At 34.6% G+C, this 27,642-nt stretch overlaps 3 protein-coding genes and 2 long non-coding RNA genes across 6 annotated transcripts; 3 read left to right on the top strand and 2 right to left on the bottom strand.

The window, feature by feature from the left end:
* The first annotated feature begins 4,935 nt into the window (after positions 1-4,935).
* Positions 4,936-7,726, top strand: LOC135265954 (uncharacterized). Its single transcript, XR_010333846.1, has 2 exons — positions 4,936-5,232; positions 5,289-7,726. It is a non-coding gene; the product is annotated as an uncharacterized LOC135265954 (long non-coding RNA).
* On the bottom strand, positions 6,136-6,708 carry LOC135265953 (uncharacterized). Its single transcript, XR_010333845.1, has 2 exons — positions 6,567-6,708; positions 6,136-6,502 (listed from the first exon to the last, which is right to left on the bottom strand). It is a non-coding gene; the product is annotated as an uncharacterized LOC135265953 (long non-coding RNA).
* A 6,935-nt stretch (positions 7,727-14,661) lies between the features above and the next one.
* LOC661191 (uncharacterized) lies at positions 14,662-16,570 on the bottom strand. Its single transcript, XM_967367.4, has 3 exons — positions 16,375-16,570; positions 16,159-16,314; positions 14,662-15,485 (listed from the first exon to the last, which is right to left on the bottom strand). Exons 1-3 carry the CDS (start codon positions 16,433-16,435, stop codon positions 15,133-15,135), a joined length of 570 nt encoding a protein of 189 aa, XP_972460.1. The 5' UTR covers positions 16,436-16,570; the 3' UTR covers positions 14,662-15,132.
* A 31-nt stretch (positions 16,571-16,601) lies between these two features.
* On the top strand, positions 16,602-18,226 carry LOC661245 (uncharacterized protein). Of its 2 annotated transcripts, none has more exons than XM_008202678.3 (5): positions 16,602-16,936; positions 16,995-17,166; positions 17,221-17,399; positions 17,516-17,752; positions 17,904-18,226. In XM_008202678.3, the coding sequence occupies exons 1-5, from the start codon at positions 16,875-16,877 to the stop codon at positions 18,034-18,036; spliced, it is 783 nt and encodes a 260-aa protein (XP_008200900.1). In that variant the 5' UTR covers positions 16,602-16,874; the 3' UTR covers positions 18,037-18,226. The 2 variants fall into 2 exon arrangements, with proteins under 2 accessions (XP_008200900.1, XP_972511.2); XM_967418.5 differs by having other exon boundaries at positions 17,516-17,770.
* Positions 18,227-18,372: 146 nt separating this feature from the next.
* On the top strand, positions 18,373-27,195 carry sotv (sister of tout-velu). Its single transcript, XM_970984.5, has 5 exons — positions 18,373-19,041; positions 20,108-20,311; positions 23,074-23,798; positions 23,849-24,288; positions 26,734-27,195. Exons 1-5 carry the CDS (start codon positions 18,512-18,514, stop codon positions 26,953-26,955), a joined length of 2,121 nt encoding a protein of 706 aa, XP_976077.1. The 5' UTR covers positions 18,373-18,511; the 3' UTR covers positions 26,956-27,195.
* Positions 27,196-27,642: the final 447 nt, after the last annotated feature.

The raw sequence follows: 27,642 nt of genomic DNA, 5'->3' as shown, positions 1-27,642 counted from the left end.
CACTCATGAATAAAATTGATTCTCCAGCTCGGCGATTCTGCAACGTCTTTAATTAATTGGATATATGAAAGAGTGCACAAAAGCATTCGAAAAAAATGCAATATTAATCATATTTCGTTTCATTTCTCCGATGCCACCCCGTCTCGGCACAAATGGCCCGAAATGATCAGATCTGTGTGTTTATACAGCGTTTGATTGTTATGGGCTAAAGTTTTCCGAGTCGGTTTTATTGTCCCTATTTCTATTACCAGATTAGAAATATTAGCGATAGCGTGTCAGAGAGGCAAGAAAAATCAATTTACCATATGAAATAAAACGGAAGATCTCATGATGAGATCCAGAAGCGTCGAATAAATTGCTTGATATGACCTCAAAGATATCTAATCTGATAAGATTGAACTTTAACATGAGACTTTGAACCTAAAGAGATGTTAGAACAAAACTTTGCGGAAAATACGGGGGAGATAAACCGATTGCTGGTCGTTCCAATTGCCTCAAATGTCGTATTCTTGTTATATTCAGTAGCTTTCAGCGTCTCAAGTCGGATTATTAAAAAAACAAGTCGCTCTCACAGCGAGAAATTGATAGATTACCACAAACTAAGAGATTATAGCGGTATTAATAAATAGCTCTTCATTGGGACGAAGTAATACGTCTTCGTTCCGGCGCACTTTTTCCTGCAAGTCTAATAAAAATTTTTTGCAGGGTTGTGGAGCATTTTGTAGGCCTTAACAAACTTAATTTACTTTCTAACAGGGGTTTCGCGTTTAATTAACACGTGATTAGTAAAAATTGCCGTCACAGGATCGTTTTTCTTTTCTCTTGTGCCAATTCGAGTAATTAATTAAACTTTAAATGTTTAATAAGGTATTTACGAAGGGTCGCAAAGTATTGTATTAGAGCGAATTCAATCAGGTCGCCCCGCCTGTTTCCAATCAAAAAATTAGTATTTACTCGTGTTTCATTATTTATTGAAAACAACAAACATCCAACAACTCAAGTTAATTAATTTGATTCTGTTTTTATTTGTAATCCGGGCTTAAATTATTGTTTGTCTAGAGAAAGTCTGAGCGTAATAACGATTGCAGAGTCAACACCTCTTGGCGTAATCACGGTAATGACGGTAGATTAGAGGTGATAAAGCTCCGTCTGCAGTCTTGTTCAATATTTCCCGGTGTTTTCTATATATTACTCAAGGATGGGCGCAACACCTCCTAAGCCGTTGACTGATGGTCCTGTCGGTCGTAATCGCCGGGGATCTGCCAAGGTTTTTGCAATTTTCCGAGTGGCTGTGCATCAAACCCGCCATTGTTTTACTGACCACACACTCCGGGCCCGGACTTACGTTAAAGAATCCGTCGATAATTTATTTCCCGCTTCGAGACAAAATACGAAATTTGCGATTGCTTTAGCATTTCAAGGATTTGTTGTGATTCCTGGGAGAGCTCTTCAAGACATGTGTAACTAGCAATAAAGTACGCGCTGGAGTGGTGCCGTATACATAACTGTCATTCGCGTTAGAAATATTTAAAGAAGAAAATTGGATTTTCCTTGCTTTCAACTCGGCCATAAATATTTTATATATCGCTCGTTTGCTGTTAGACGCCACCAATTTGCATCTAACAAGAAGAAAGGAACGAAATTCGAAATGCGCGCACTTTGTCAAGTGGTGTAAACACATTCTTCATTCATTGCGAATGCAGGGAACAAATGGTGTGGAAGGATCACACCAATTTCGAAAATTTTTCGAAAATATGCACGGGGTTGCAGCGTTACTATGTGAACCAGGTCCTGGCCATTTATCACACAGTGCGTTTCATTTCGCCCCACGTGTGCCTAATATGTTATGCTCGTCGAGCCGCTCGGGGATGATTCTCCACGCAACTACAAGATGCGTACCTAACACTAGACGGCTTTCTCTGGGGTCCTGCTGAAAAATACGCCGTCAGGAGCGGCTTAAATAATGAACACCTTTGCCGCTATGACAAAAAATGGACATTCTGGAGCGAAACTCAAGGTGGTTTGTAATTCCTGCTGCAATAATTCTCCTGCGATAAAATGCGTTCACAATTAATTTTTTCTACTTTGGTTTCACAAATTTTGATAAGTTACACTAAATAAAAACAAACAACAAAAACAATAAATAGAAAAAATAGCATATTAGACTCGTTTTATAAGACTTAATTGTGGCACGATTGGTTTTGGAGCACGACGAAGGAGTGCTCCAATAGAATGAGTGCCACTAGAACGTTTTATAAAACTCGTATAATAATATACTATTTTCTACTTTGGTTTCACAAATTGTTCACAAAGATAACGTTTGTGCACCTCCTTTTAGTAAATTTTTAGAAGTTGTTTTGGGAGTGCTGAGCTGAGTGTCTTACTCATTACTGTAATTTAGTGTGTGATCTGTCAACAGAGTCAAGTCGTTTATTGATAAAGCTAGAAGAATTAATAAAATTAAGAAGAAATAGTTTGAACAGATTTTGACAAGTTAAACTAAACAAAAACAAAAACAAAAATAAAAAGTAGAAAAAAATAGTATCTTACACTCGTTTTAAAAGACTTAATTGTGGCACTTATTCTACTGAAGCACTCCTTCGTCGTGCTCTAAAACCGTTCGTGTCACAATAGAAACTCTTATAAAACTCGTATAATAATATACTATTTTCTACTCTGATTTCACAAATTGTTCATTGTGACTGAAAGTAGTATCACAAAGATAACGTTTGTGCAACTCCTTTTAGTGAATTTTTAGAAGTTGGATTGGCAGTGCTGAGCTAGGTGTATTATTCGGAAATCAAATTAACTAGATGCCCTCTGGTGATGACTTTTGAACTATGCCGAAAACAGTAAGGAAATTTTCGTAATTCCACATTTAATTGACATTTAATGAATTGTTTAACAATTTTGCGTGTATAATGTTAATTGCTTACATTAGAGAGAATCACTTTAAAAGTACGTGGTGGTAAGTACTAGCGTTCACTTTGGTTCTGCGGTTTTTCGTGGTATAAAGTGTTTATTGTTGGAATTTGAAAGTGGATTAAAAGTAAAAAAGATTTGAATTTTCTTTACAAAGTGTTATCAAACAGTTGTCTAATTAAAGACTATAAGTGATGGATCACAGCGAACATAAAGTTGGGCTCAAGAAACCAATAAATTAGTGAAGTTTGTGAATTTTAGGTTAGAATTTTTCCACTGAAAATCAAGTCGTTTATTGATAAAGCCTGAATAATTAACAAAATTATGAAGAAATAGTTTAAACAGATTTTGATAAGTTAAACTAAACAAAAACAAGCAAAAAATACAAAAACAAAAATAGAAAGTAGAAATAAATAGTATATTACACTCGTTTTATAAGCCTTAATTCTGGTACTTATTTCAATGGAGCACTCCTTCGTCGTGCTCTAAAACCATTCGTGTCACAATAAAACCTCTTATTAAACTTGTATAATAATATATAGTGGCGGTCAGCTCGATTTGCGTGTGCGTCATCAATTTCATTTTTTCATTACCAACACAAAGCTATAAAAAATTATCAAAAACAATGCAAATTTAAACAGCTAAGGGCTATCTAAGGGTGGTATCCTTGAACATTAATTTTCATGTGCACTTCGACAACACCGTCAAGTGTCACGAATTTGTCAAACTGTCATTGACAGTAAATTATAGACGTCGTCGCATGGTTGTGGAAAGTGTTATCGGTGTTAATCGCAAGTATTTTCTGTTCGTTTATTGTGTTTTGTGATTTGCGTTTCGTTAGGTTTTTGATTCTGCGTTTATTAGTTCTTGTTTTGTGAATCTGTATTTTTTGTAACAACTCATAATTTAAACATTTCGCAACCTCAAAAAATATTTGATAGTTTGTCACCGCTATGCCCCTGCTATGTAAACGTAGTGACAGAAATGTCAGATGACGCACACGCAAATGGAGCTGAGCGCTACCATACAATTTTCTACTTTGATTTCACAAATTGTTTATTATGACTGAAAGGTAGATAAAAATCATTAAGTGCATTTTAAGTAAAAATGAGTTAAATGCGGTTACCTGTGTTTTAATTTTTTCCTTTTTGATAGTAAGCTTACAAAAACCATATGATGATAGAATAATATTTTAATATTTATGCAGAAATAACTTTTTGAATTATTTTGGATTTTTTATACCAATTAATTATGATTATTTTCAGTTTTATTTCAGTCTTGTCGATTCGAGGTAGTTTTCGCTCTTTGCCAAAAAGGCAAAACCGAATCAAAGACTCATTAAAGAGACAGGACGAGTTCATCAGCGCTTCCAGACAAGCACGCGAATAAGTCCGGAATTAGTAATACCAAACGACAAATGAGATTTAATTCTCATTAAATGGAACAAATAGCGTTTCCGTGTAAATTCACCGCGTAATGGGGCTGTAAAGGAACGCTTTATATGTATATCTTTAATTCGACGGTCGGAATTAAACACATTCAAATGAACGAGACTTAAATTTTACGCGCGAATTCGCATGAGCTTTGGTATCGCTTTTGGTTTCCTCGAGGAAGAAAAGAGCCAACCCCCGTATTTGGGCGAAATGATTGAACAAGTTTGTTGCTCTATCAACCAGCTCTTAATTACGTTACATCAACCACTTGATAAGGCGCCTAATCAAATTTCCACCACACTTATTTACCATGTGTTAGACACCATAACAAATTAATTAAATGTCGGCTTCAATTTTTGACGCTGATGCTGAAACTTATTGAACCAATTTACTTTCATATCACTTGAGAGATCGAACTGATGAAATAAATTTGCGCCAAGGGGCGCTAACGCAATTTAACAATTTAGGGGAGGTGGTAAATCAGGAATTACCAATTTTTGGAATTGCACACAAAACAGAAAAATCCTGGCTTGTGCGTTTGACTCGGTTAAGATATTAAGAATCTTGCGGAACGATGAAATATATAGTCCGGGACATTTCTATATGAGATACGTCATACCGCATACCTTGACGCGAGACTATATAGAGCACAAAAACTAGATAAGAGCTCAAATTTAGGGAACTTGGTTGTTTGATGTGTTTGACAGATGACAAATGTAAACAATAATAAAAATTTAAATATTTCTTTATTGTAGTAAAGTACAGCAAAATGTACCAACTAGAACACTTAAAAACAAATGGAGAAACTTTCAAATGCTTTGAAGTACCGTTGCTGGAGTACTGTTGAGGTTATGTTTGACCTTGGTATGACTGTCAGGTTTAAAGTTGAAATTTGCATTAAACAGGCCATAAAAGCCTCGAAGTGCCTTTTAGGGTAGTCATCGTCATGTTCCAATTGCATGCCCCCTCTCTGCCACATCAGTAAAATTTGCCACAAAAGTTTTAAAAAACGACTTTAAACAACAAAAAAGGCCCTATTTTCATTAACAATGAGACATATCTCGCTGCATGCGGCACGACATAGGCCTCATAGACCAATCTCATTGTGAATGGTTTTCGCTGAGATCACTTTGAGAGGGTTTCACTGAGACTGACGTTGGCGGAAGGCTGAAACCTGCCTCGCGACAAGCCTTTGCCCCAACATTCGAAGCTGTCAATGGCTTAAAATGATGAAACTGTGTCAGTTTTTTTGTGTCTTTTGGGATTAGTCTTTGAGTCCTGTCGCGCCGCATGTAGCAAAGCAGATCTCATTGTGAATGGGTTCTTTAAGAAACAGTTTCAATGTACACCACAAGACATACACTGAGACGGCCTCATGCCTCATATCATGAGTTGTAATTGACAGCATTTTATAAAATGATTTGGAATCATAATGCAGAGATTGTTGCGAGACAGGCAGGCAGGTCTCAAGCCTACTGCAGAAGTCGCTCTCAGTGAGTCCATGTCTTAGAGATGCAAGACCAATTTAGACCATTTACAGTGAGATTGGTGCCCGAGACCTATGTCATGCAGGAAGCCAAACTTCATCGTGAATGGACCCTTTTCAATGGGGCTGTGCTTTTTGAATAAATTTGAAATGGCCTTTTTGAAAAAAGCAGTTGTCTCTCTTTTATTCATCTATTCAACACGTTTGTATTCGATGCACTTACACCAATTTCATTATCAGTGTCTTGATTATCAGGCAAGGGCAAAGTGGAATTGGGGGCAACACAGAAATAAAAACACTTTAATTTCCTTTATTAGTAGGCTATATTTTTTATAAAAGACGACTACTCCCAGATAGAGACGTACAAAAATGTAAACAAGAGTAAAAGTTGGTTTTTCGCAATATTTCACACTATTCTTCCACACGTCCACAGTAAAATCAGAAAGCGCTTGTTGTTATAAAGCCCTTATTATGTTTTTCGACGATGGCTGAGACTTTGTGACGTATTTGTTAAACGTAAGTTTTCAAATACCCCATGCCAGTGCAACGGAGTTATATTAACAATTTTATGGGATTATTTTTAACTGTACACCCATTCTGCTTGAAACAAGAGTCGCTACCAGGAAATAACAACGAAAAAAGTGGACCCAAAAGGCTTCAGCTGCAAATTATAAACACTATCTGTGATTTTTTTAATAATTAATTAATAAATGTCGTGAACTTACTTTGAAGTAAACAGTGAGCTCCATCTATAACTCATAATTACTTGAACCGCAATTCCCATCATCAAAATGTGCAAAACTGCGATAAGTGAGGTTATGCAGGTATGCACTTTGTTTTCCAGTTTTTCACACAAAATATATCACAAATTGCGCAAATCATACAACCAGCGACAGTCAGTACTGTCAGTACGTCGCAGCAGCTTTCTCCAGCACAATCACTGACTGCAATTCTGTGTTGTGCCATTCCCGTCTCATCATATAATCTATAATTGTTATATGACAAGTAATGTTTCTACCTTCAAAAATACTTGCGTAAATATTTTATTATCCCGTTAGTACACACTTTTAAAGCAGCCACTGGTTATATAGATTAAAATTATAACATTTCCTTTGTTATTGTGTTATTGTTTACATCAGTCAGCTGTTTACTGTCATTTTCTAATGCTACCAATTTAAAAAATGTCCCTGTTATTAAAGCTAAAGGACCATAGAATGAGAGAGAGAACATTTTTTGTTCACATAGACGCTGAATATACGTATAAATGTCAGAAAATTCAAATTTTTTATGTCCAAATAGAAATGTCCCGGACTGTAATTGAATGGTAAATGATGCAAAAAGTACTCGAGTCGCGGTGTTCTCCCCTTGCACTCATCAATCTGTCGCAAAACGCTGGTTAAATAAAGTTTAAAGACTTCAAAGAATCAACATTACATTCATTACTGCGCCAAAGCCGGAAGTAATGAATATAATTGCGAGCGGAAAAAAGTATCTCACAAAGCAAACGCAAAACTGAAGGGTGTTCTTAGAGAACGAATTACGGCAGACAATGATGACTGGAAAGCGTTTAGTTTTTCTCTTTAAATTAAAAATCGTGCGTTTCTTTGCCATCTGTATTTTAGATTTTCGCTCGACTACTCCGCAAAAAGGTCACGTTGCGAACTTCCAAGTCCCACGTTTCTTGGCGTATGCATCGAGAAGATTAATTGACGTCAACTTTCGATTACCGGAAAGAGGGATACAATATCTCCCCGTGTTGGAGAGACAATAAGAGAAATGGAACGGCAAAGTGTTGAAAACATCGGATGTAATCCAGAGGTTCATTTTAATTTAATTCCATTATGCCTTGAAGAGTGAGAAATATAAAGGCTAATAACAAACAGAATTGTCTTCACTGACTGTGATTCCGGAATTACGCGCGCCTTTTGTTTCACTTATATTATTAAAGTCTTTTTTGTTGTCCGTTTTGTTAAATGTTCGAATTTAGCAATGTCACCACCAGAAGGCTGCAGGAAAACGTGTGCAGGATTGTGATATCCTTTTACTAACCTGACTTATTAATACCGAGACGACGTCTCAGACACGAACGAAAACATCTTTAATTAAAATTATTTTTCAGCTGCAGCTCGCGCTGGAAAAACTGTCACAGTTCCGGCATTTTATTTCAATTTAATTCATCGATCAGATGGTTATGCGTGTATGATGAGAAGATTATTTAAATTAGGAATGTAATTTCCTACAAAATTGGAGTCTCGAAATGCGTGCAAGAAAATAAGTTTGTTATCGGAACTCCCATGACGCATGAATATAATTAGGCTGTCCTAACAGAAAAGAAACTCCTCCTGCACGAAAAATTACCAAAACAATACGGAATTAATTACTTAAATGCGTCGCAAATTACTCTGTGAACGATTTAATCCTTATGAGCCCCTTTTAGCAACAAAAGAGGAAATTATTTTACACTGCAACGTTGGGTTTGTTTCAGAGAGGCCGTGATTACTTGCTCTTCACAATTTGAAAAGGTGCATTCATGGTTTTAATCCATGCTACGTTCATCAACTAAGTAAACAGGACATTTTCTAAAGCTCCTTTCAACGACCATAGACTTGAAAATGTGTAGCAAAAAGGGGACGAGCACTGTTTCTATCAGTTTTTACCAATAATCAAAAATCGTTTAAAGAGCAAGGCCGTTTATTTGAAATCCAATAGGAACAGTTGCGTCAAAGCTTAGGGATACAAAGGCTACATTCTGGTTTTATGTTTGCTTAAAACACAGAAACTCAAACAGTAAATTAAAACGAGCTAAATATTTGAGATTCAAGCGCCGGAATATGACACCGAAAGGAATTATGAAATGATGCTATGCCGGCATTATTTGAATTTCATGTAATTTGCAGAATATTCTTTTTTAGGTGCTTTGTTTGAACTTTTATGCAAATAAAAGATGCGTGGTCATAAAGTTTAGTTTTTCAGCGGGAGATGTTTTATTAGTATTCCTCGGGGAATGCATACAATGAAAATTTTAATTAAATTCATACACATTAACGCTATTTCAGTACCTAAATATTTCTATTTATCCGTGGCTGGAACGAATCAAAACGTTATATTTGTGACGGCAGACAATTAGATTAAGAAGCTGCAGTCGTAAAGTCGGTTTGATTGGCAGCCTATGTGCAAATAACACCGTTCTGACGTTAAATTTTCTGATATCCTCTTGGGCGTCTAAAAATCTAAAATCACGCGAGCTGCACGTCACTCAAGTGAAACTAGTTGCAATCGCTTTAGGACAAGCTGGGGTAGCTTTTGATAAGTATAATCGTAGATCCTGCTATTATCCCTCGTCGATGTCAATTTTCTTCAAACGTTTCACAAATTGTGGTCGCGTGACTAACAAAAGTGAACTCGTCAATTGTTAATTTACAATCTTATTGATTTAAATGTGCTTTGTGCACTCCACACTTGGTTAATAGTTTAGTTTGTGAACATAGCGTAATTACTGCAGTAATTTATTAATGTGATACTCTAAAGCTCTCTATTTCTGATGGAAACGTTGTGAAGCGTGTAATATCCAAAGCTTTGGGGCTTCTGCTACATAATCTTTAAGCGAAAATTTGACAAAAGCAAAATCAATAATAGTTCAAATCGGGCGGCACAATTCGCTATTGGTAAAATATCTCATCATGGTCGGTGGTTCACATCCGGCTCGAAAGACCATATTATCTTCGAATTAAATTCAATACAATTAAAAAAAAATAATTTGAAAATATGTATACAAAATAATAGGGATACGCTTTTTTCGGGTTGTCAGAATTTAATACACTTGAAAACCACAAATCTAGCGATTTTATTGGTTATTTCTATAGCAACAACGATTAACGGCCTTTGAATTTTAAGAGTCGGTTTACAGAAAGCAAATTAAAACTCAATTCAAAATTAAACTAATTCGAATTAAGTAAGTTGCCATTTAAAATGCGTTGACAAATGTCAGGTTAAAATTCAATTAAAATATTCTGTAAACCGGCTCTTAGTGTTTTTTTATAGAATAAGCCCTAATGAAAGTTATTCATTCTAATTACAATAATTAAAGGTTGTTGTTTGCTTTACTTATTAAACCATTGCGACAAGCCTCATAAAAATTATGGAATTTATTTGAAAGTTTTAATAAAAATTCCACGGTTAAACAAAAAGCAAATCAAATATTAAAATTCTATCATCCTAGCGAATACGGTAAACTTTGTAATATCTGAGGTTGTTGGTGTCGGTTTGCGTGGTGAATGACGGGCAGCTTTTGATTTGCCGCAAATTGGATTCGTAGCAGCAAGGGAGCAGAAACGACGCTATGCACGGACCTTTGCGGTCAAAGCACGTGAAGGCAGACGGTTCCTGCTTGTCTCGCAGTTCCATAACCGACTCTATTAAACCCTTTTTGCAGCAAATTACCAAAAAGAAAACTCTTCCTAAGTCAAATGCAGCTTTGGTGGTGTTTCAAATTTTTAAAAAATGGTGGAGGCGCCGGGCAAATAATTTATTAAAAGTGTTTACACTTGCAGTAGTATCACGAAGTAATCGTAAAGGAAGTCGTTGCAGCTATTGACAGTCCGTGTTTAACAACTAATCGTAACGTTGGTCACGTGTCGTCGCGCCGCTAAAGCCACTGTCGAAGCTCCTCCTGAATTATGCATTCAAGATGTGAACAATTTTACACCGACGTACACTTTGGACAACCGCTAGGTTTGAGAATGATGAATGCAAAGTTCCGCTTTTATTATTATCATTTTCCTGTCTTTCGGTTAAAAATAGATGAAGAAAGTAGCAACAAGTTTGCTGTTTTAAAAACACTAACTTTATGTTTGCAGATGGTGTAATCAATAAGCGTTGAAAGTTCTCTCGAGAGTACGGAAAAGTTAGGCAAAGTGTCGTTAATATTCTTATGGTCCATTACGGCTATAAGTTCGGGTTATAGAGCCAAATAAACATCGTAATTTTTAATTGGTGTTATGAAGACACCTAACGAACGCTTTAAATACCAGTCATTTTTAAAGTAGCTGAATGGCGGAAAGTTATCAAAGGAGGAAAATATTTACTTTAATGCACTGACGTCAACTTCGCAAAGAGCGGCTTAAAATCAGAGCCAATTAATTAAGATAAATATTTACGGACGATTTACGATAATTTTGCTTCAAGTTCAAATCTCTTATAACTTAACTTTCTTAATTAAGAAAAAAATGTGACATAATCAGGACAATCCAATTCTCTACGTTAAAACGAAAGAATCCATAGCTTCCGTTCTGACTGTTCTCCAGAATTCCAGCAACCCCAACTTCTTCCGTTTCCGTCGTGAAACTTTCACAGAACTGTCATCCGCAGAGCTTTCCACGCTCCGATTCGTATTTCAGATCCACAAGCCAGTGTAGACATCTGCCGAAGCTAACCATAATTAAACTTACAACTGTTACCCCCATCATGGAGGCGAAATACCTCAACAAGAGTGAATCTGCTAATTAACATAAAAAAGAATGTTCAGTGTTGGTGTTTCATTCGGGGCACGATTTTTTAATGTCGTATAAAGTTTTTCAATTTCGTAGAGAGTTTTTAACCAAATGAGTAAATGCAAAGTTGGGACGGTCTGGATTGGTTCGACGTTAATGATGGCATGTCTTGGTTGGGTAATTCCGTTGTGATGGCAATAAAAGCGAGTCTTGAGCACCGCCAATAACTGCTTCGATGTCTTGTCTCATTTCGTGGCTCACTAACGCCGCTGTTTACATCTATCTTGGCATGAAAATCATTTGCATACATTAATGCAATTAAAGCTCGACAGATTTCGGAGAGGAACCAAAGAAAACAACACGCTTGGTTAAGTGTTTCGTGCTTGGATAGTGTGCAAGAATACCAAATTTCCATCCCAATTCGACAAAACTATTTTAATATTACAAAGGCTCCGGAGATGCCACTCAAACGTCGAACGAACTTTAATCCGGTGGTAAATTCCGTCGATGTAGTTATTTATAGAAGATATGTTCTAGTGGCAAAACGACCAATACAACTTTCATCATCAAGAAGGTGGTTGTAAAGTTGCCGCTGCGGCATTTAGAAATTTGATAAATAACCAAGTGGCTGCTATCCGGTTTTATTTCCATCGACGGACGTTAATACAGCTTGACTGCAAGTGAAGTGTAAAAGTAGACACGTATCCGGGGTACTTATAATGATAATGATTAATTTTCTGTCAAAACTTGTTCGAGATATAAATCTTTGAGTAGCTTCAGAAGTTTACGCGTACTTCCAGCCTTGGAAATTATCTCTTCACGTTATCCGTTCTAGTTATTTAGGCCGCAGTAATCCAAAAAGCTCCGATAGAAGAAGCAACTTTTGTCCTTTAACCAATCTACTTTGATTAACGACTTCATGCTGCGAAAGTCATTTACGTTTTCGTAAATTACGCAATTTTCGCTTCATGATGACGAACTTTATCTGCTTAGCGAGCTCATTTTCTTTGTCGCTGGACCAGGGCTTTAGTTACAGTGCGACCTTGATAACTTGAAAACTTGAAAAATTCTGCGATTTGCTCGACAATCGATTCCGGGTCATTTTCCATAGCATTACGTCAAAATTATTCCTTCTTTAGAATAGTCTTGCGCTAGCTCCATTAGGCTCGTCGTAATTGGTTTTGAAAAGTTAAATTTCAACTAGTTTTCTTGCGTTTTTCTCGGAAATTATAACAAAAATCGAAATAAAAAAAATCCGCTTAAAACATTTTTTTTTTCAAAAAATGGTTTGTGTTTGAATTCTGGAAGCAAGCACTTGATTTGAATAATCGAGGCCGTATTGTATATTGTATTGTATTAAGTAAAAAGAAGGAGCGGAAGATTATAACATACAAGGTGTCCCAGCGATGTAAAAAAGTCTATTAGTTACCTTTAAATGTTAGAAAATTTATCTTCTTTTACGAAAGCCGTAGATACTAACGCCTTGACTCACCTAAAATTATTTTCAAGTATACAGAGTGTTTTCGAAATGACCTACCATATAAACTTATGTTTTTTTTTAATAACACATCTTGTATTTTTTGCATTTTTGATTGTATCTTTTAACACTGATGATTTTAAAAAAGATTGTTATTATTAGTCAATTTTGTTTAGTTTTTAAAATAATTTGAATTTTTGACAAAAAACGCTTTTAAAAAAGTACAAAAAATTAAGAATTCTAGAAAAGTAGGAGTTTTACCATTTTACAGAAAAATGTTCAAATTTAAAAGATATATTTTTTTAGCTTACTGATATCAAGAAGACAAAAACTTGAAGAGGTTTGTTGCCAGTTGAATAACTATTATATTATTTTTTATTTTTACATCTAAAAGACCTTTAAATTGTATTTCTAAAAACATTAACAGTTAAGTGTGAGTTACCAATTGCTCAAAAAATATTTAACTTTAAACATTACAAAAATTATTAACTATTGTTTCAGTCGAAAAGTGAAATTTTCACCTAATAATAATAACATTAATGTTACCCTTAAGCCATTATTCCTAATTTATTACAGTAAAATAACTAAAATTTCAGTATGATAGATCTTTAAGAAGCAAAAACAAAAAACAGAGTGTGCCATTTAACTTTTTCAAGTTATTCAAGTTTTAACAAACTTCTTAATTTTTCTACGTTGCTATAATTGTAATGCCCTAAACAATTTAAACAGATTTAAGTTTGAACTTTTTCCTGTAAAGTGATGAAAGTTCTACTTTTTTACGATCCTCCATTTTTGTTTAGTAAATTTTTAAATAAAATGTGGTTTTGTCAAAAAAAAATCAAATTATTTCAAAAACTAAGCAGAATCGATTAATACAAGTTTAAATCAAAATCATCAGTACTAAAAGCTGCGTCCAAAAATGAAATAAAATTTATTAAAAAAGACATCAACTTGTGTTTTTTTTTAGTATTGAAACACCTTGTATACAAACCGCAATATTTTAAAAATATGCAGAAGAAACACAGCTAACAAAAAGTTAATTTCTCTAATAATAAATAAGTTGTGGAGCTTTTTCAGATCGTTGAGACAGCCTGTATAAAAGAATTATCAAAAAGTGAACAATTGTGAATGCGAAATGAAACGCTAAATAATTCCGCAACTTTGTTTAATATTTCCATTTCCTGTGAGATAATATTCAATTAAGGCAGTGTGACAGGGTCAAAAAAGTCGTCAGAACTCGTTCCCTTCGCTGCGAATTTATGAGAAAACTAAATGGAATTATTGTACCTTCCCAAACTTATAATATATCTCGTCGAAACGCGGCCAAACTTAATTAAACTTTACATCTCCATCTGATAATTAGACGTTAGAAAAGTGACGTTCCCCTTTAATTACCAGGCGAGACAACAGCTTGTTATTAAAAACCGAAAAACTGAAGAGAGATGTCGCCAAAAATGGGAATACAACCCCATTGCGTTTTATCATGCGGAAAGTCGACTTTGGCGGATTTCCTTCTTGGAGACGACCGTTTCCGTCAGAACATCAAATTCACCTTTGTTCGTTTCGAATTGTTTTCGGTCTCGTCGGTTCGCTTTATGCGCCGGAAACGGGGAAAAAATTATTGATAAATTTAGCAATTTGCCCGAAGGTTTTGGTGAAAAAGCCGTCCAACAAACCGCGCTGTCACTCAGCTTGAAGAAAAACTACACTCGACTTGTAATCAATCATGGCTCCCCCTGATCGCTAAACTGATCTTAGTCTAGTACATCCTCGCTTCAGCTAATGATTTGAGATAAGTACATCGATCCTTAGGGCACTTTTTCCATTAAGAGGTTCAGGAAAAAAAAAACGAAATAAGTAAACAAACTTTATTTGAGAAAAGCCTGACAATATACGTAATGTACAACATGAAGAAAGTTGGTTGGTTGCTTAAAATTAAGTGCACCAAATCAAAACACTGTGTATGAGAATTCAAAAACTAGTCTATGCGTTTATCTACACTGTTATAAATTACTCTGATCTAGGGGGCACAACCTTTGCAAAAATATCACTTTCACTTAAACAATAACATGGCGCGCCCCTAACATGTTGACAAAATATAAATGTATACAACTAGACCTTACGACTAGCGCACCCTCATTAATTCAATTGAGTAATTAAACTACTCTATTAAGAGCACTTTTATCGGACAGAATTCAATAAATCTTGAGTTGCACTATTTTTGATCCACGAAAACAATAACACGAAAGAAACAAACTAAGAGAGTACATAAAATTCGATTTTATCACATAAAATAATAGAAACATTTTTTCTTAGTATTATCTTCTACAGAGTATGATAGTTAAGCTCAGTGCGTGCTTTATAAAATTTGAAAGCGACAAAACCTATAGCCATTAACCCAGACGCTAAAACGATTCCACCAACAAAACTAGGACCATCAAATTTCCGGTTATTTGCTGGAGTAGGAGCCGCTGTTGTTACCGGCGATTTTGTTGTTGGGGTTGCTTTTGTTGTAGTGGAGGAAGGTGAAGGTGTGGGTGTTTTCGTTGTTGTTTTTGCAGTGGTAGAAGTTGTAGGAGCAGTAGATGTAGTTGGCTTTGTTGTTGGAGTTGTTGGTTTAGTTGAGGTTGTTGGTGTAACAGTTGTTGTAGTTGTTGACGTTGTAGGTGTCGTTGTAGCTGCACAGTAAATTATATTCATTACAAGAAATATTTGCAATTCTGGTAGCACTCAATACACTCGTGTTACAAATTCCACATGTGAGAAATTGTAATTTCCAAGCACGATAAATAACTATTTCATTATCTTATGTATTTACGTGACCGATTGTATGCAAGCATTTGATTAGTTTAAGTAACATGGCACCAAAGCCGAAAACTTCTGTTATATAGAAGACTGTTTCACTGCTTCAGGCAAGAAATAATCGCCACTGATTACAAAAAATAAAGTTGTTCCTTGTTAATACCCATGAACTCATGTAACAATAAAAACATGAACTTGGGTTAGAGGTCAGTGTTCCAACTTATCAAATGAACAATGTGAAAGATAAATGCAGTCCATAGTGGTTTATTACGTTACTGCGTTATTAACATATTCAAGGTCTTTAATGTTTTTCATAAGATCTGGTTTTATTGTTATCTACAACAACTAAAAATTAAATTTCAATCAACAACTCAAGAAACAAAGATAGCTGCTGTATCAAAAAACATATTAGTCATATTATCTGACCCTGAAAATAACCAACCTATCATTAACCCTTCATAAAATATTGGCTTAACTTTATATAGACTTGTAATTCAGGAAGTGAGAAAAATACATGTTTTTAAGAATGTGTTGAATTTTTGCACTTACTTGTAGGGGTTGTAGGAGTTGTTGAAGTTGTAGTTGAGTTAGGAGAAATGGTTGTTGTGACGTTGTTTCCTGAAGGACCTGGTGGTATTTCGGTAACTGGAGGAATCGGATCTGTGTGATTATTAATTATAATAGCGCTCTTAGTAGTAATATCGCCTGTAAATGATAAAATTATTTGAAGAAATAGTACAACTTGTGAAAAAACCAGGAAATTACCATGACTTTGCCCATGACATACGCTGATAATCAAGAATAGTGCAAAAAGTTGACTCTTCATTATTCTTATTTCAAAATTAACAGGCGGTTTGTGCACTGAGTGAGAAAAGAAGTCCTTATAACCGTTGAAATACAACAAAATCACAAATATTCGAGGAAACACCAACAATTTGAGAACCTGACAAGTCGTTTTACGTCAATTCTGGTTCTGGGAGTTAATCGCAGGCCACCAGCATGACGTAAAATCACTAAAAGTAAAAGTAACCAAACTGCTTATTCTTTATTCGTACTTGAAAAATACAAATGAAAACACAATAGTAAAATACGTAACTTCAAACAGCGTTTTTATTATTGGAGTGAATTACATTTCTTTGTTCGTAAATCGTATAAGCTTAAATGATCGTGTCCTTCCATTAACAAAATGGCTTCCGTCAGGGGTTGAGAAAACAACGGGAACCTAAAGTAAACAATAATCAAAGAATTAAAATTCTGTAGTGAAAATGACTTCTACGACGGATGAACGTTCAGTTTATGCCAAATTAGAAGCCGTCAAGGAAATTCGGTATGTTTTTTCCTACAATTACTGATTGTTTATCTAAAAAATCAATAATGCCACTCAGAGCTAAAACAATCCAACTCGAGAAGATAAAAAACCGTCTTATACTTGAAATTGAGTCTCAAGACCAAGAGGAGAAATGTCTGTCAGAGTACAAACAAGAAATGGAATTGTTGTTACAAGAAAAAATGTCACATGTGGAAGAATTAAGGCAAATACACGCCGATATAAATGCTGTTAGTCACGTCTTCTCCCTGTAAAAAAATTGTATTACTTTTTTAAATTTTTAGATGGAAGGAGTGATCAAGCAGTCAGAGGAGAGCAGGTCTAGGTCTTTAAATTACGCTGTTAGACTACATGAGGATTATGTCCCACTTAAGAATGAAATTGACCGATTAAGAAGGGAATGCTTAGGCTTAGACCCTCTCCCTGAGCTTCACGAAGAGGAAGGTTCCGCCATAACACCAGAGTATGATTTCGTTTACGTGTATCAAGCATGCTGTGAAAATTCCAATCATTCACTTGTCACGTTTCACAGCACCTATGATATACGTTTCTTTAAAAACACTAATAACAAAATTCCAGGCGATTTTCGCAGCTTTACAATTCAAACAAGAGCCAATCACAAAGTTACAACAAATCTAGTGACTGGACTAGACCAATAGCTCCCAATGAGAGCTCAACCAGCTCCTTGGCGCCGCCTCTACCACCAACATTTTTACCACCCCCAAATTCCCTACGTTTAGTGACAAACAAGCCAGAGCCGGGACGCCCTGGAGGTCTGGCGCCGTCGCCTCACACAGGACCCACACCTACATTCAGGTCCGACATTAATCTGAGGTGCTCCAAATTCTCTTCTACTGTACTGATCTTCTGAAATTAAGTTGGCAACACTGAGTTTGATTTTCAATGTTGCCAATTAAAATTTTTTTTTTTTTAATCAAAGCATTTTTTACTTTATTTATGTTTACAGGCAACAACCGCCTCCAATGAAGTCCTGTTTGAGTTGCCACCAACAAATACACAGAAATGCACCAATTTGTCCGTTGTGTAAGGCAAAATCCAGGTCTAGAAACCCTAAAAAACCAAAAAAGAAAGACCATTGAAGAGGTTTATCTGGGTTTATTTTGTGTGTTGTAGCGATATGTAGCAGAGTAGGCGTAATAAGTGGTTTTCAGTTTCTAAATAACTGTTTTTGATTACAATAAAACAACTTTGTTGTGTAACAATTTAATTTACTTCCAATGTATTGTATGCTTAAGTTTTATATAAAAATAAATGGAATTTTAATTGAAAGGAAGTAAATTTACGGAGGTAGGAATCTGTAATGGTGGATTTTAGAAGCTTGTCGCGAGATGGCGAACACATTACTCGGGGATTTCGCGTCTAAGTGTTGCCATCCTGTTGGATCAATTGTTTTTTATGCGCCCTAACCTCGAAATAATGTTTATTAGTGAAACGTCAAAGTAGTGTTAAACATGACTTAAATTAGACGAGTGTGCGAAATCCCAAAGTAAATAAATTGTGCCATGTATTTGACGAGGGGCCGCATCAAACTAAAGTGCTAATCTTTACTCTAAAATGACTATACATACAAAAATCGCAATATCGAAAGTGTACAACTACACCCACAATACTTCTTTATACAAAAATTTCTTTTTTCTTGTGTTTATTGTACTGATTGTAACTACGTTCACCGTTTTACCGAGACTACGTATCAATATTGGTGATGAGTCTTCAAACTTCAAGAAAATCACTTTGGTAAACATCAGAAACTTGCCCGAATTTAGATTGGTAGGGGATAGTGCCTCGCCGAGAAACCCAGAATGCACCCATTGGGACTGCTTCAATATTTACAAATGTGGGCGCACGGGTCATGACAGGATAGCCGTTTACGTTTACCCGCCGAAAAAATACGTAGATGAACAGGGAGTCCCTGCAACTGAACTCATGTCGAAGGAATATTTAGCTTTACTCCAGGCTGTGGTCAATTCCAAATACTACACTGCTAACCCGCACGAAGCGTGCATTTTCATTCCATCCATTGATACCTTGAACCAGGAAAGACTCAGGCCAAACCTCACCTCAAAGGCTTTAAGAAGCTTGCCTTTGTAAGTTAATTATTTTAAATAAACATGATTACTTTATTTATTTGTAAATACAACACTTTAACGATTACTGGCACTTAAATGTCGCAGAACAACCTTGTTTTCTTTCTAATTATACGGCGAGCTTTTTATTTAATTCAAGTTCAACAACAGAGCAATTGAGCGCTCTAATTAGGTTTATGACGGTTTTATTGCGTGAAGAGGCGCCAGAATTCGGCAACCACTACATTACGTGATTTATTGGTTTGTCCAAATCGTGTTATTCGTATTAATTTACTTTACAAATTCTTCGGTAAATATTTACCATGCAATAAGGACGGCTTTCGCGTGATGTAAATGTTCTTTGTGAAGTGTTCTTAGAAGGGGTTTGCATGCGTCTATTTTTAAAATCTCATGTTAAGATACATTATTTGCTCAAGTCGAATAAATTTGATATAATATCCGTTGTGCGATTATGCAGTTCCTTGCAGTAAAATGCAATTTGCGCATTCGATATTTTTTATTTATTTGAGTAAGCGTGGAATTTGATGGAAATGATTACCCGATTTTTTACAAATTGACCCACATTCGTCCAGTAATATTTGCGTTATTTGTAATATTTTACATTGATAATGTAACCTTCACTCTATTTTCAGCTGCAGATTAGAAAATTTGTTTAGCAAGATTAAGACCCGGATTTATACACATTTTGTATGAAACTGAGCACAATTGCGAATACATTTCATTGAGTGATTAGAAACTTAGATTTTCGGAACTTACATTTTCAGTAAATTAATCACTTCTCAGTCAATATAATAATGAATCAAATGTTTGTCCAGTTATCTGATTAAATACTTTGTTTGTATGCAGTGTTCTGCAACCTTGAAACTTAATAATCCTCCTCGCAATTCTTTGCGTATTTGAGCGGCGAAAAAGCCGTCATTTTGGTGTACAATGTTTGTATTGTTTTCCATTGACGTCAGTAGCACTGACAGACCGGTATCAGTTTCCCAAATTGATCGATGTTTCCTCCCGATCTTTTATTATGACATCCGTTTGCCAAGGTTTTTTTTTGTAAATTGTTTTTTAGCTGGAATGATGGAGAAAATCATCTCATTTTCAATATGATAGCAGGAAATGCTCCTGATTTTTCCCCAGTTGTCGACTTAGCCACTGGAAAGGCTCTGATAGCTGGAGCTGACTTCAATAAATACTCATTTAGGACGAATTTTGATGTCTCGATACCGTTATTTAGTCCAATCGCTAGACCTGGGGATATTAACCATCGTCGAAGGTAAATATGAAGTGTTGAAAATCATACTTTTAGACCAGATTAATTAGATATGCCAGTTATTAGGATACAATAACTCGATTTTTTGTACTCTAGTATTAGATCGACTCGGCTTCAAGTTACAGTCGAACGTCGATAACTCGAAAAATATTTTAAAAATTAAATTAAAAATTAATTAAATTAAAAATATGTTTTAATAAGCAGTATACGAAAATATACTGCCTGACCCAACGATCCGAAAAAGGTCCATAACTTGTTTATTATTAACTTTTTTTATTATTGCTGCGTTTTTGCTGCATATTTTAAAATTATTGTGGTATATATTATACAGGTTGTTCCAGTAATAAAAAACACTGAGTTTTTTTTAGTTTTTAAAATACAGGTGAGTCTGGTTTTGGTCGGCGAATAAATTCGGGACCAACAAAAATTTCAATCTGGTGTCTGAGCTTAGTTCTTCAAAATCTATTACATTGAGTTAAATTTAGCAAAAACAGCCACAGAAAAACAAGCCCTTTAAAAAAAAAGGAAAAATTTATTTTGCATCGATTTTTTTTTATGATGATACTACTGAATTTCATTTGCTAAAATATCACCACCTATTAGTCATGTAAAAAAAAGTACTCAAAAGACGCAAACTGGCGGTGGCACCTCCTATATCTCAAAAATTAGTAAAAGTAGGAAAAGTTCTGATAAAGCAAGTTGATTTATTTTGACTTCTTTTGAGCTACTACTATCATAAAATATTTGTACAACTAGCAAATTCAAACTGTAATTATGTTTAAAAACGCACGTTTTTATTGGTTATAATGTTTTTAGTTTAGAATAGTTCGTTATAAATGGAAAATTGCGTCACATTTTAAGTCATATTTAGTTCGTTATAAGCGGATTCGCTATAATCGGTAAAAAATTACATTGAGCCTATGGAAAGATTTTCGGTGATGGAAAAATAGTACGTCTTACGTTTTAGCCGAAAGTTTCTTATAAGCGGGTACGTTATAAGCGGACTCCACTGCAATTAGGTATTTTTGACGAAAACACGCTTTTTTTTAAATGTATTACACAAAAACTAAGAATTCTAGAAAAGTAAAAGGGAAAAGTTCAAACTTACATTTGCACCAACTGTTTAGCGCATTGCAATTAGAAACGCAAAAAAAAGTTTGTTAAAGTTGAATAATTTGAAAATAGTTATTTATTCGACGAGTTTGAGTGTAAATCGGACGTTTTATTTCACGAGTGGTTTTTTAAACCTCGAGTGATAACGAGAGGTTTACCATCCACGAGGTGAAATAAATAAACCGATTTACACGAAAACAAGTTGAATACAACATTTTATTCTTCGAATTAGACTGAACAAGGTTTAAAATTGCTTAAAATCTGTTAAAAATAATCTGACGTTTCGTATTGAGAAATGCCAAACAGTTGTCAAAACTGTCTTACACAGGAGAAAAATCCGAAATTTTGACAGTGTCGAAGAATAAAGTTAAATGGAACACCCTATTTTTTGTTGTTGTTTCTCAAAGATTATTAAATTGTCTATCCAAAAACATAAATTCTCCAATGCCTAAAGTTAATAACTTTTTTTGTTGATAACATTTTAAACCCTCTTTATAATATCTAAATTCTAGATTATAAACAATATTTTCAAACATGTTTCACATGTTCCATGCACATGGAACAACAAAGAAAATTTAATAACACTCATACGAAAACGCTAAAAGTCGGGAGTCTCGGTATGCAACTCGCATATGCTCGTTGCATAACGACAGCCCTCGAACTTTAAGCTTGTGTTTTCGCACTCGTATTATTAATAAATAATAACTAAAAACGTTATTTGACTTCAATAATAGTTAATTGCAGCAACAATGCACATTATTCATGAGCATTGTCGTTACCATAGTAAACCATACCATACCCAAAGCAACTCCACCACAACTCCACCACAGACCATTTGTTGGAGTTTATACGGGGATTTAATAATTTGCCATAAATATTACAATTTTAGTTGTTTTACTGTAATAAATGACGTGTAATGAGCTAAAGGTAATATTAAAGTTATTATTAGCTAAAAATTTCTCTTTTTGACTAATGAGAATTGTTAACAATTTTTTAATGTTTAAAGTTAAATAAATATCTTTTGAGTAATCAGTATGAGACACTAAACTGTTAATGCTTCTAGAGATGCAATTTCAATGTTTTTTAGATGCAACAATAAAAAATAGAGTTTTATTTAATTTCTTCTTTAAAATGATAAAAGTCCTACTTTTCTGAAATTCCTACATTTTTGTATTTTTTAAAGCGTCTTTTTGTCATGAAATCAAATTATTTCAAAAACAAATCAATATCGACCAATAACAGTTTGGCTGTAGAAGCTACATATAAAAATAAAAAAATATAGGGTGTCCCATTAAAAAAATATAACTTTAATATTTTTTAATACTGGGATACCTGTATATGTGAATGTATCAGAAATACGTGTCTTGATTTTACCACGTAATACAACTCATCAAGTACAACAAAAAAACTAAAAAAAGAAAAAGTATCCCTAATAATAAACAAATTATGGAGTTGTATATTTTTCAACAAAAAAGTAATTTGACATTACCTAGTTCGCCGTACACTTTAGCTGTTTACTGTATAAGTGAATAAGGACCAATTTTATCCACGAAAAAATAGTATAGTGTAGCCGAGTGCAATAATGTTGTTGATGAAATTGTGTTCCTTTTTCTAATTCGTTAGTGTTTGTACGTAATTACTGAATTTTTTAGGTCGTGGTTGGTGACGTCTTCGCAACTCAACCTCGACGTCAACTACTTGGGAGTTCTCCAGAAGCTATCATCGCGCCACAACTCGCTTTTAATCCTCGACGCCTGCCATAGACACAACTACACGAAACGTTGCAGGGAGAATTCAAACGAAATGGTGGATTATCCTGCGATTTTACACGAAAGCACATTTTGTCTCGTTTTTCGAGGCGAACGCATCGGTCAATTCGCTTTATTGGAAGCGATGGCCGCCAATTGTATCCCCGTCGTGGTAATGGACGGGGCAGTGTTGCCATTTAGTAATGTGATAGATTGGAAACGTGCCGCCGTTTTCATCATGGAGAATTATTTACACACCTTAGTGGACGTACTCGAGAAAATTTCTCCTCAACGTATCAAACAGATGCAAAAAACTGGCCGATTCCTCTACGATTCGTACTTCTCAAGCATTGAGAAAATTGCACTCACGACTTTAGATATTATCCAGGATCGGGTGTATCCACACTGGTCGAAAATTTACGACGATTGGAATCTTCGACCAGAGGAGAAAAATACAAATCCGCTGTTTTTGCCGTTGACGGCACCGAAATCGCACGGTTTTACCGCGGTTATTTTAACGTATGATCGAGTTGATAGTCTTTACACTTTGATCGATAGGTTATCACGAGTTCCTAGTCTTATGAAAGTTATCGTTGTGTGGAACAACCAAAAGAAAAGTCCGCCGCCATGTGAGCAAAAACTAGTTACACTTCCGCTTTTATTTATTTATTTTTTCCAGTATCTTCGTTTCCTCAAATACAGAAGCCAGTCAAAGTCATTCGAACAAGTGCCAATAAATTATCTAATCGATTTTATCCGTATAATGAGATCGAAACTGAGGCCATTTTACATATCGATGATGATATCGTTATGTTGACGGCAGACGAAGTCGAGTTCGGTTATGAGGTCTGGAGGGAGTTTCCAGATCGGATCGTAGGCTTTCCCAGTCGTACTCACAGGTGGGACAATGCTACCAACAGCTGGAAATACGAATCGGAATGGACCAATGAAATTTCGATGGTTCTTACTGGCGCAGCTTTCCTACACAAGTATTGGAGCTTTCTGTACACCACAGCAATGCCAGCAAACATTCGCGAGTTGGTAGACGAGCACATGAATTGTGAGGACATTGCCATGAATTTTCTAGTTGCAAATGTTACAAATAAGCCACCGATTAAGGTAAATAAATTACTTCTTTGATTTGTAATCATAAGATCTGACACCTCAAAATTTTTTTTATTTGCTGCAACTTTACACCGAAACACAAATTTATAACGAGACAGTAAGATGTAAAGTTTGCAAACTGACGTTCCATTATTTATTTTATGACTAAACGACCAATATTAGGAACATAAAAAAAACACTAGAATGAGGCTAAAAACTAGATTTCTATCCGTTTTTACCAATTACCAAGACATGTTTAAACACTTTTTAGTAACTTGAAGGTTTACATTTACGCGCTTACATGCTTGAAACAGGCAAAAGCACCATCTAACTTGGTGATTTTTCGGATTTTTTTAACGAAATTAAGATTGGAGAACGTGCTAAAACAAAAAGCAAAAATAATGTAATTCTTTAAATTTGTAATTTTTGGACTATTTTCCCGAAACCTCACAAAAAACTTTTCAGGTTTTAATTGCAGGCTTCATTAGAGAGGTAAAAGTATCACCAAATTTTGAGTGTTTATTTTTGTTAATTTTGCTTAAAAATTGCAATATGAAGTGAAAAGAACTTCATATTGCAATATTCATATTCAGTTTATTGTGTTTTTTAGGCTTATTTAAAAAAAATTAGAACTAAATAGAGCGAAACAAACAATAAATTACAATTCCATCTAACTTAGTAATTCAAAAAAACTTGTTTTTTTTTTTTCATAAACGTGGTTAAACATTCGAAAAATGCGAAATTTAATAATACCATTATCGCGAAATTTTGTGAAATTAATCAAAAATACAATCTGCCTATAAATGAATGTAGGGCCGTAGTAAATATTAAAAATTTAGTGTTTTCTTTCAAGAAAAAACGAACAATGTTTTTGACAAGATGTTTTGACAAGGGTGACCCGAAAATATTTACAATACCGATCAGTTCGTCTGAAAGACTACAGCCTGACTGCAATAAATCACACAATAAGCTTGCCTGAGTTATTAGTTTGAAGGGTCATTGCGGTTTGGGGTAATCATAATAAAAATTTAATGGTGTACAAAGAAAACGTTGCTATAGTATATGAAAAATTTGGTTTTACTGGTTGCCTGAGTAGATAAAAATTGGTACTACTTTTTAGAAATTTCATATAAATAAAATAATTAAATGCGGCAAATTGAAATTTCAAAATCACCTGAGATTCTATTCTACACTCTTTTATAAACAGTCCGTATAATTTATTATTTAAATTGATAATACAGGGTGATTCAGAAGTACCGTACAATTTCTCGGGTGCTGATAAAGAAATCAACAAAAGTTCTTATATATTACAAAAAATTGTTTTTAGCCTTTTCTCACGAGATATTGGTCTTTAAAGATAATTTTTTTATTAATTTTTTGATGCTTCAGATCATATTTTTTTTACTTTAGTAAGCGGAAACGACAGCTCTTGCAACTTTAAAGAAACACCTGTTGAAAAAAAATCAACAATTAATGTCTAATGATGTGCAAAACAATTTAAAACTTGTAAATTTGACAATAAATTAAAACTTGCTTTATTAAGCAACTAAGGAAAACAGTAAAAAAATATATATTATTTAAAAAAGTTGCGTGAAAAAATCTGACTTCATTTTTGTGCTTACTGAACGTCTTTTATCAGTTATCACCATACGAAAGTTTGTTCGACATTGTTGAATCACCCTAGATTTTGCATTATTCGTTCAAAAACGTGTTTAAAAATTAGAAAAATGAAAAAATTTTGACTAAATGCTTTTTTTGTTTGTTAATTTTTGCCCAAAAACGAGCAAAGTAATGTTAGTAGTAGTGTTTTTTCAATAATAGTAGTGTTTTTGGCCTTGTTTTGGCAATAGTTTTTAAAATAAGTAAGTATTGTTTAAAACTGAACTAAAGCCCAGTTTCTGTAATCATTTTTAACGGAGGCAAATTTAAATGTCAGTTAAAACAAAAAAAGTAAAATTTAACTGAATAGTTTAATCATACCAGAAAGCAGGTCTATGTCGAGCGAAACAATTTAGGTAATTCTAGTGCGATTTTCGAAGAAACAAACAGTTTTTACCTCTAAAACATGCTTAAACACTAGATAAATTCAAATTAAACTCCATTTTTGGTCTAATTCGGTTTATTTCCAACACACTTTTGTGAACTAATCGCGTTTTTAACTGATAATCTTGTGGAAAATACTAGAACAAGCAAGAATAAGGTCATTTTCGACGAGTTTAGTGATTTTTGGACCTAGCGTAGTGAAGTGCTGCGATACAACAAACATGGTTTTTCGGGTAATTTTTATAGTTTTCCATACAATTTTTGCGAAAACTATTTTTTATTGTAAAATATTTTTCTGTAATTTCCTTGTTTGTTTTGCTTGGGCTGGGAACAACTGCGTTATGTGGTTACTAGCTACCAATTTGAATGCAGTTGCTTCTTACAATTTGGTAGTTGCAAAATTGTATTCGGTTTCAGGTTACACCTCGCAAAAAGTTCAAATGTCCGGAATGTGTCAATAATGAAATGCTGTCGGCCGACGAAGGTCATATGATAGAGAGGTCCCAGTGTGTGGATAGATTCGTGAAAGCTTTCGGCCGCATGCCTTTAAAATCGGTCGAATTTCGAGCAGATCCTGTATTATTCAAAGATCCATTCCCAGAGAAGTTGAAACGCTTTAACGACATTGGCAGCTTGTAGATCCATTTTTGTAGATAATTTGTAAATATTTATGTACAGATTGTGTAAACCAGGGTTAAATTAATTTTTTATATAAATTTTAGATTTTTTATCCATGTGTATATGTTGTAAATCAGATTATTTTTATTTATGTTGTTTGTAACTTTGCTTTTATATGCGAAAGATGACTTATTGAGGGACTGACTTAGGTTAGACTCGCTGTTTTTTACTATTAAAACTATTAAATTATGTGGAAAACAACGGACTTTATTTAATAAAAAATCGGTACCTCATCGCGTCGAGTTATAAATATTTTATTTAATTAGCACAGGCAGAAAGTGCAATTAAAGTCGTGTACCTTCCGTATTACGACACTTTTCGGCACCTTTAAAGGAATCATAAATTATTATGCTGATTTATTGTAACTGGACTCAACGAGCATCTGCGCGATCTGGCCCTAATTAATAATTATCGCGTGAAAAAGAAGCATATTTTATTGCCCCGGCACTTGCTTTCAGAGCCAAAGGATAAAAATTTTAACCGAAACTTTGATATTTTTTTTTTCTTTAAGTGAATTAATTTGAGTAAAATCTAAAATTGTCCGACCGTTTAAGGCAATATATGTGGAATAGCTTCAAGAGAAGCTGGTAGTTTGCCGGGGCAAAAAGCTCGGTAAGTCATCGTCCTTCAGCCGTTCACACATCCATC

Source organism: Tribolium castaneum, chromosome 4, assembly GCF_031307605.1.
Source record: "Tribolium castaneum strain GA2 chromosome 4, icTriCast1.1, whole genome shotgun sequence".
Taxonomy (NCBI): domain Eukaryota; kingdom Metazoa; phylum Arthropoda; class Insecta; order Coleoptera; family Tenebrionidae; genus Tribolium; species Tribolium castaneum.
The sequence above is the reverse complement of the archived record's forward strand: the minus strand, read 5'-3'. Positions and strand labels throughout refer to the sequence as shown.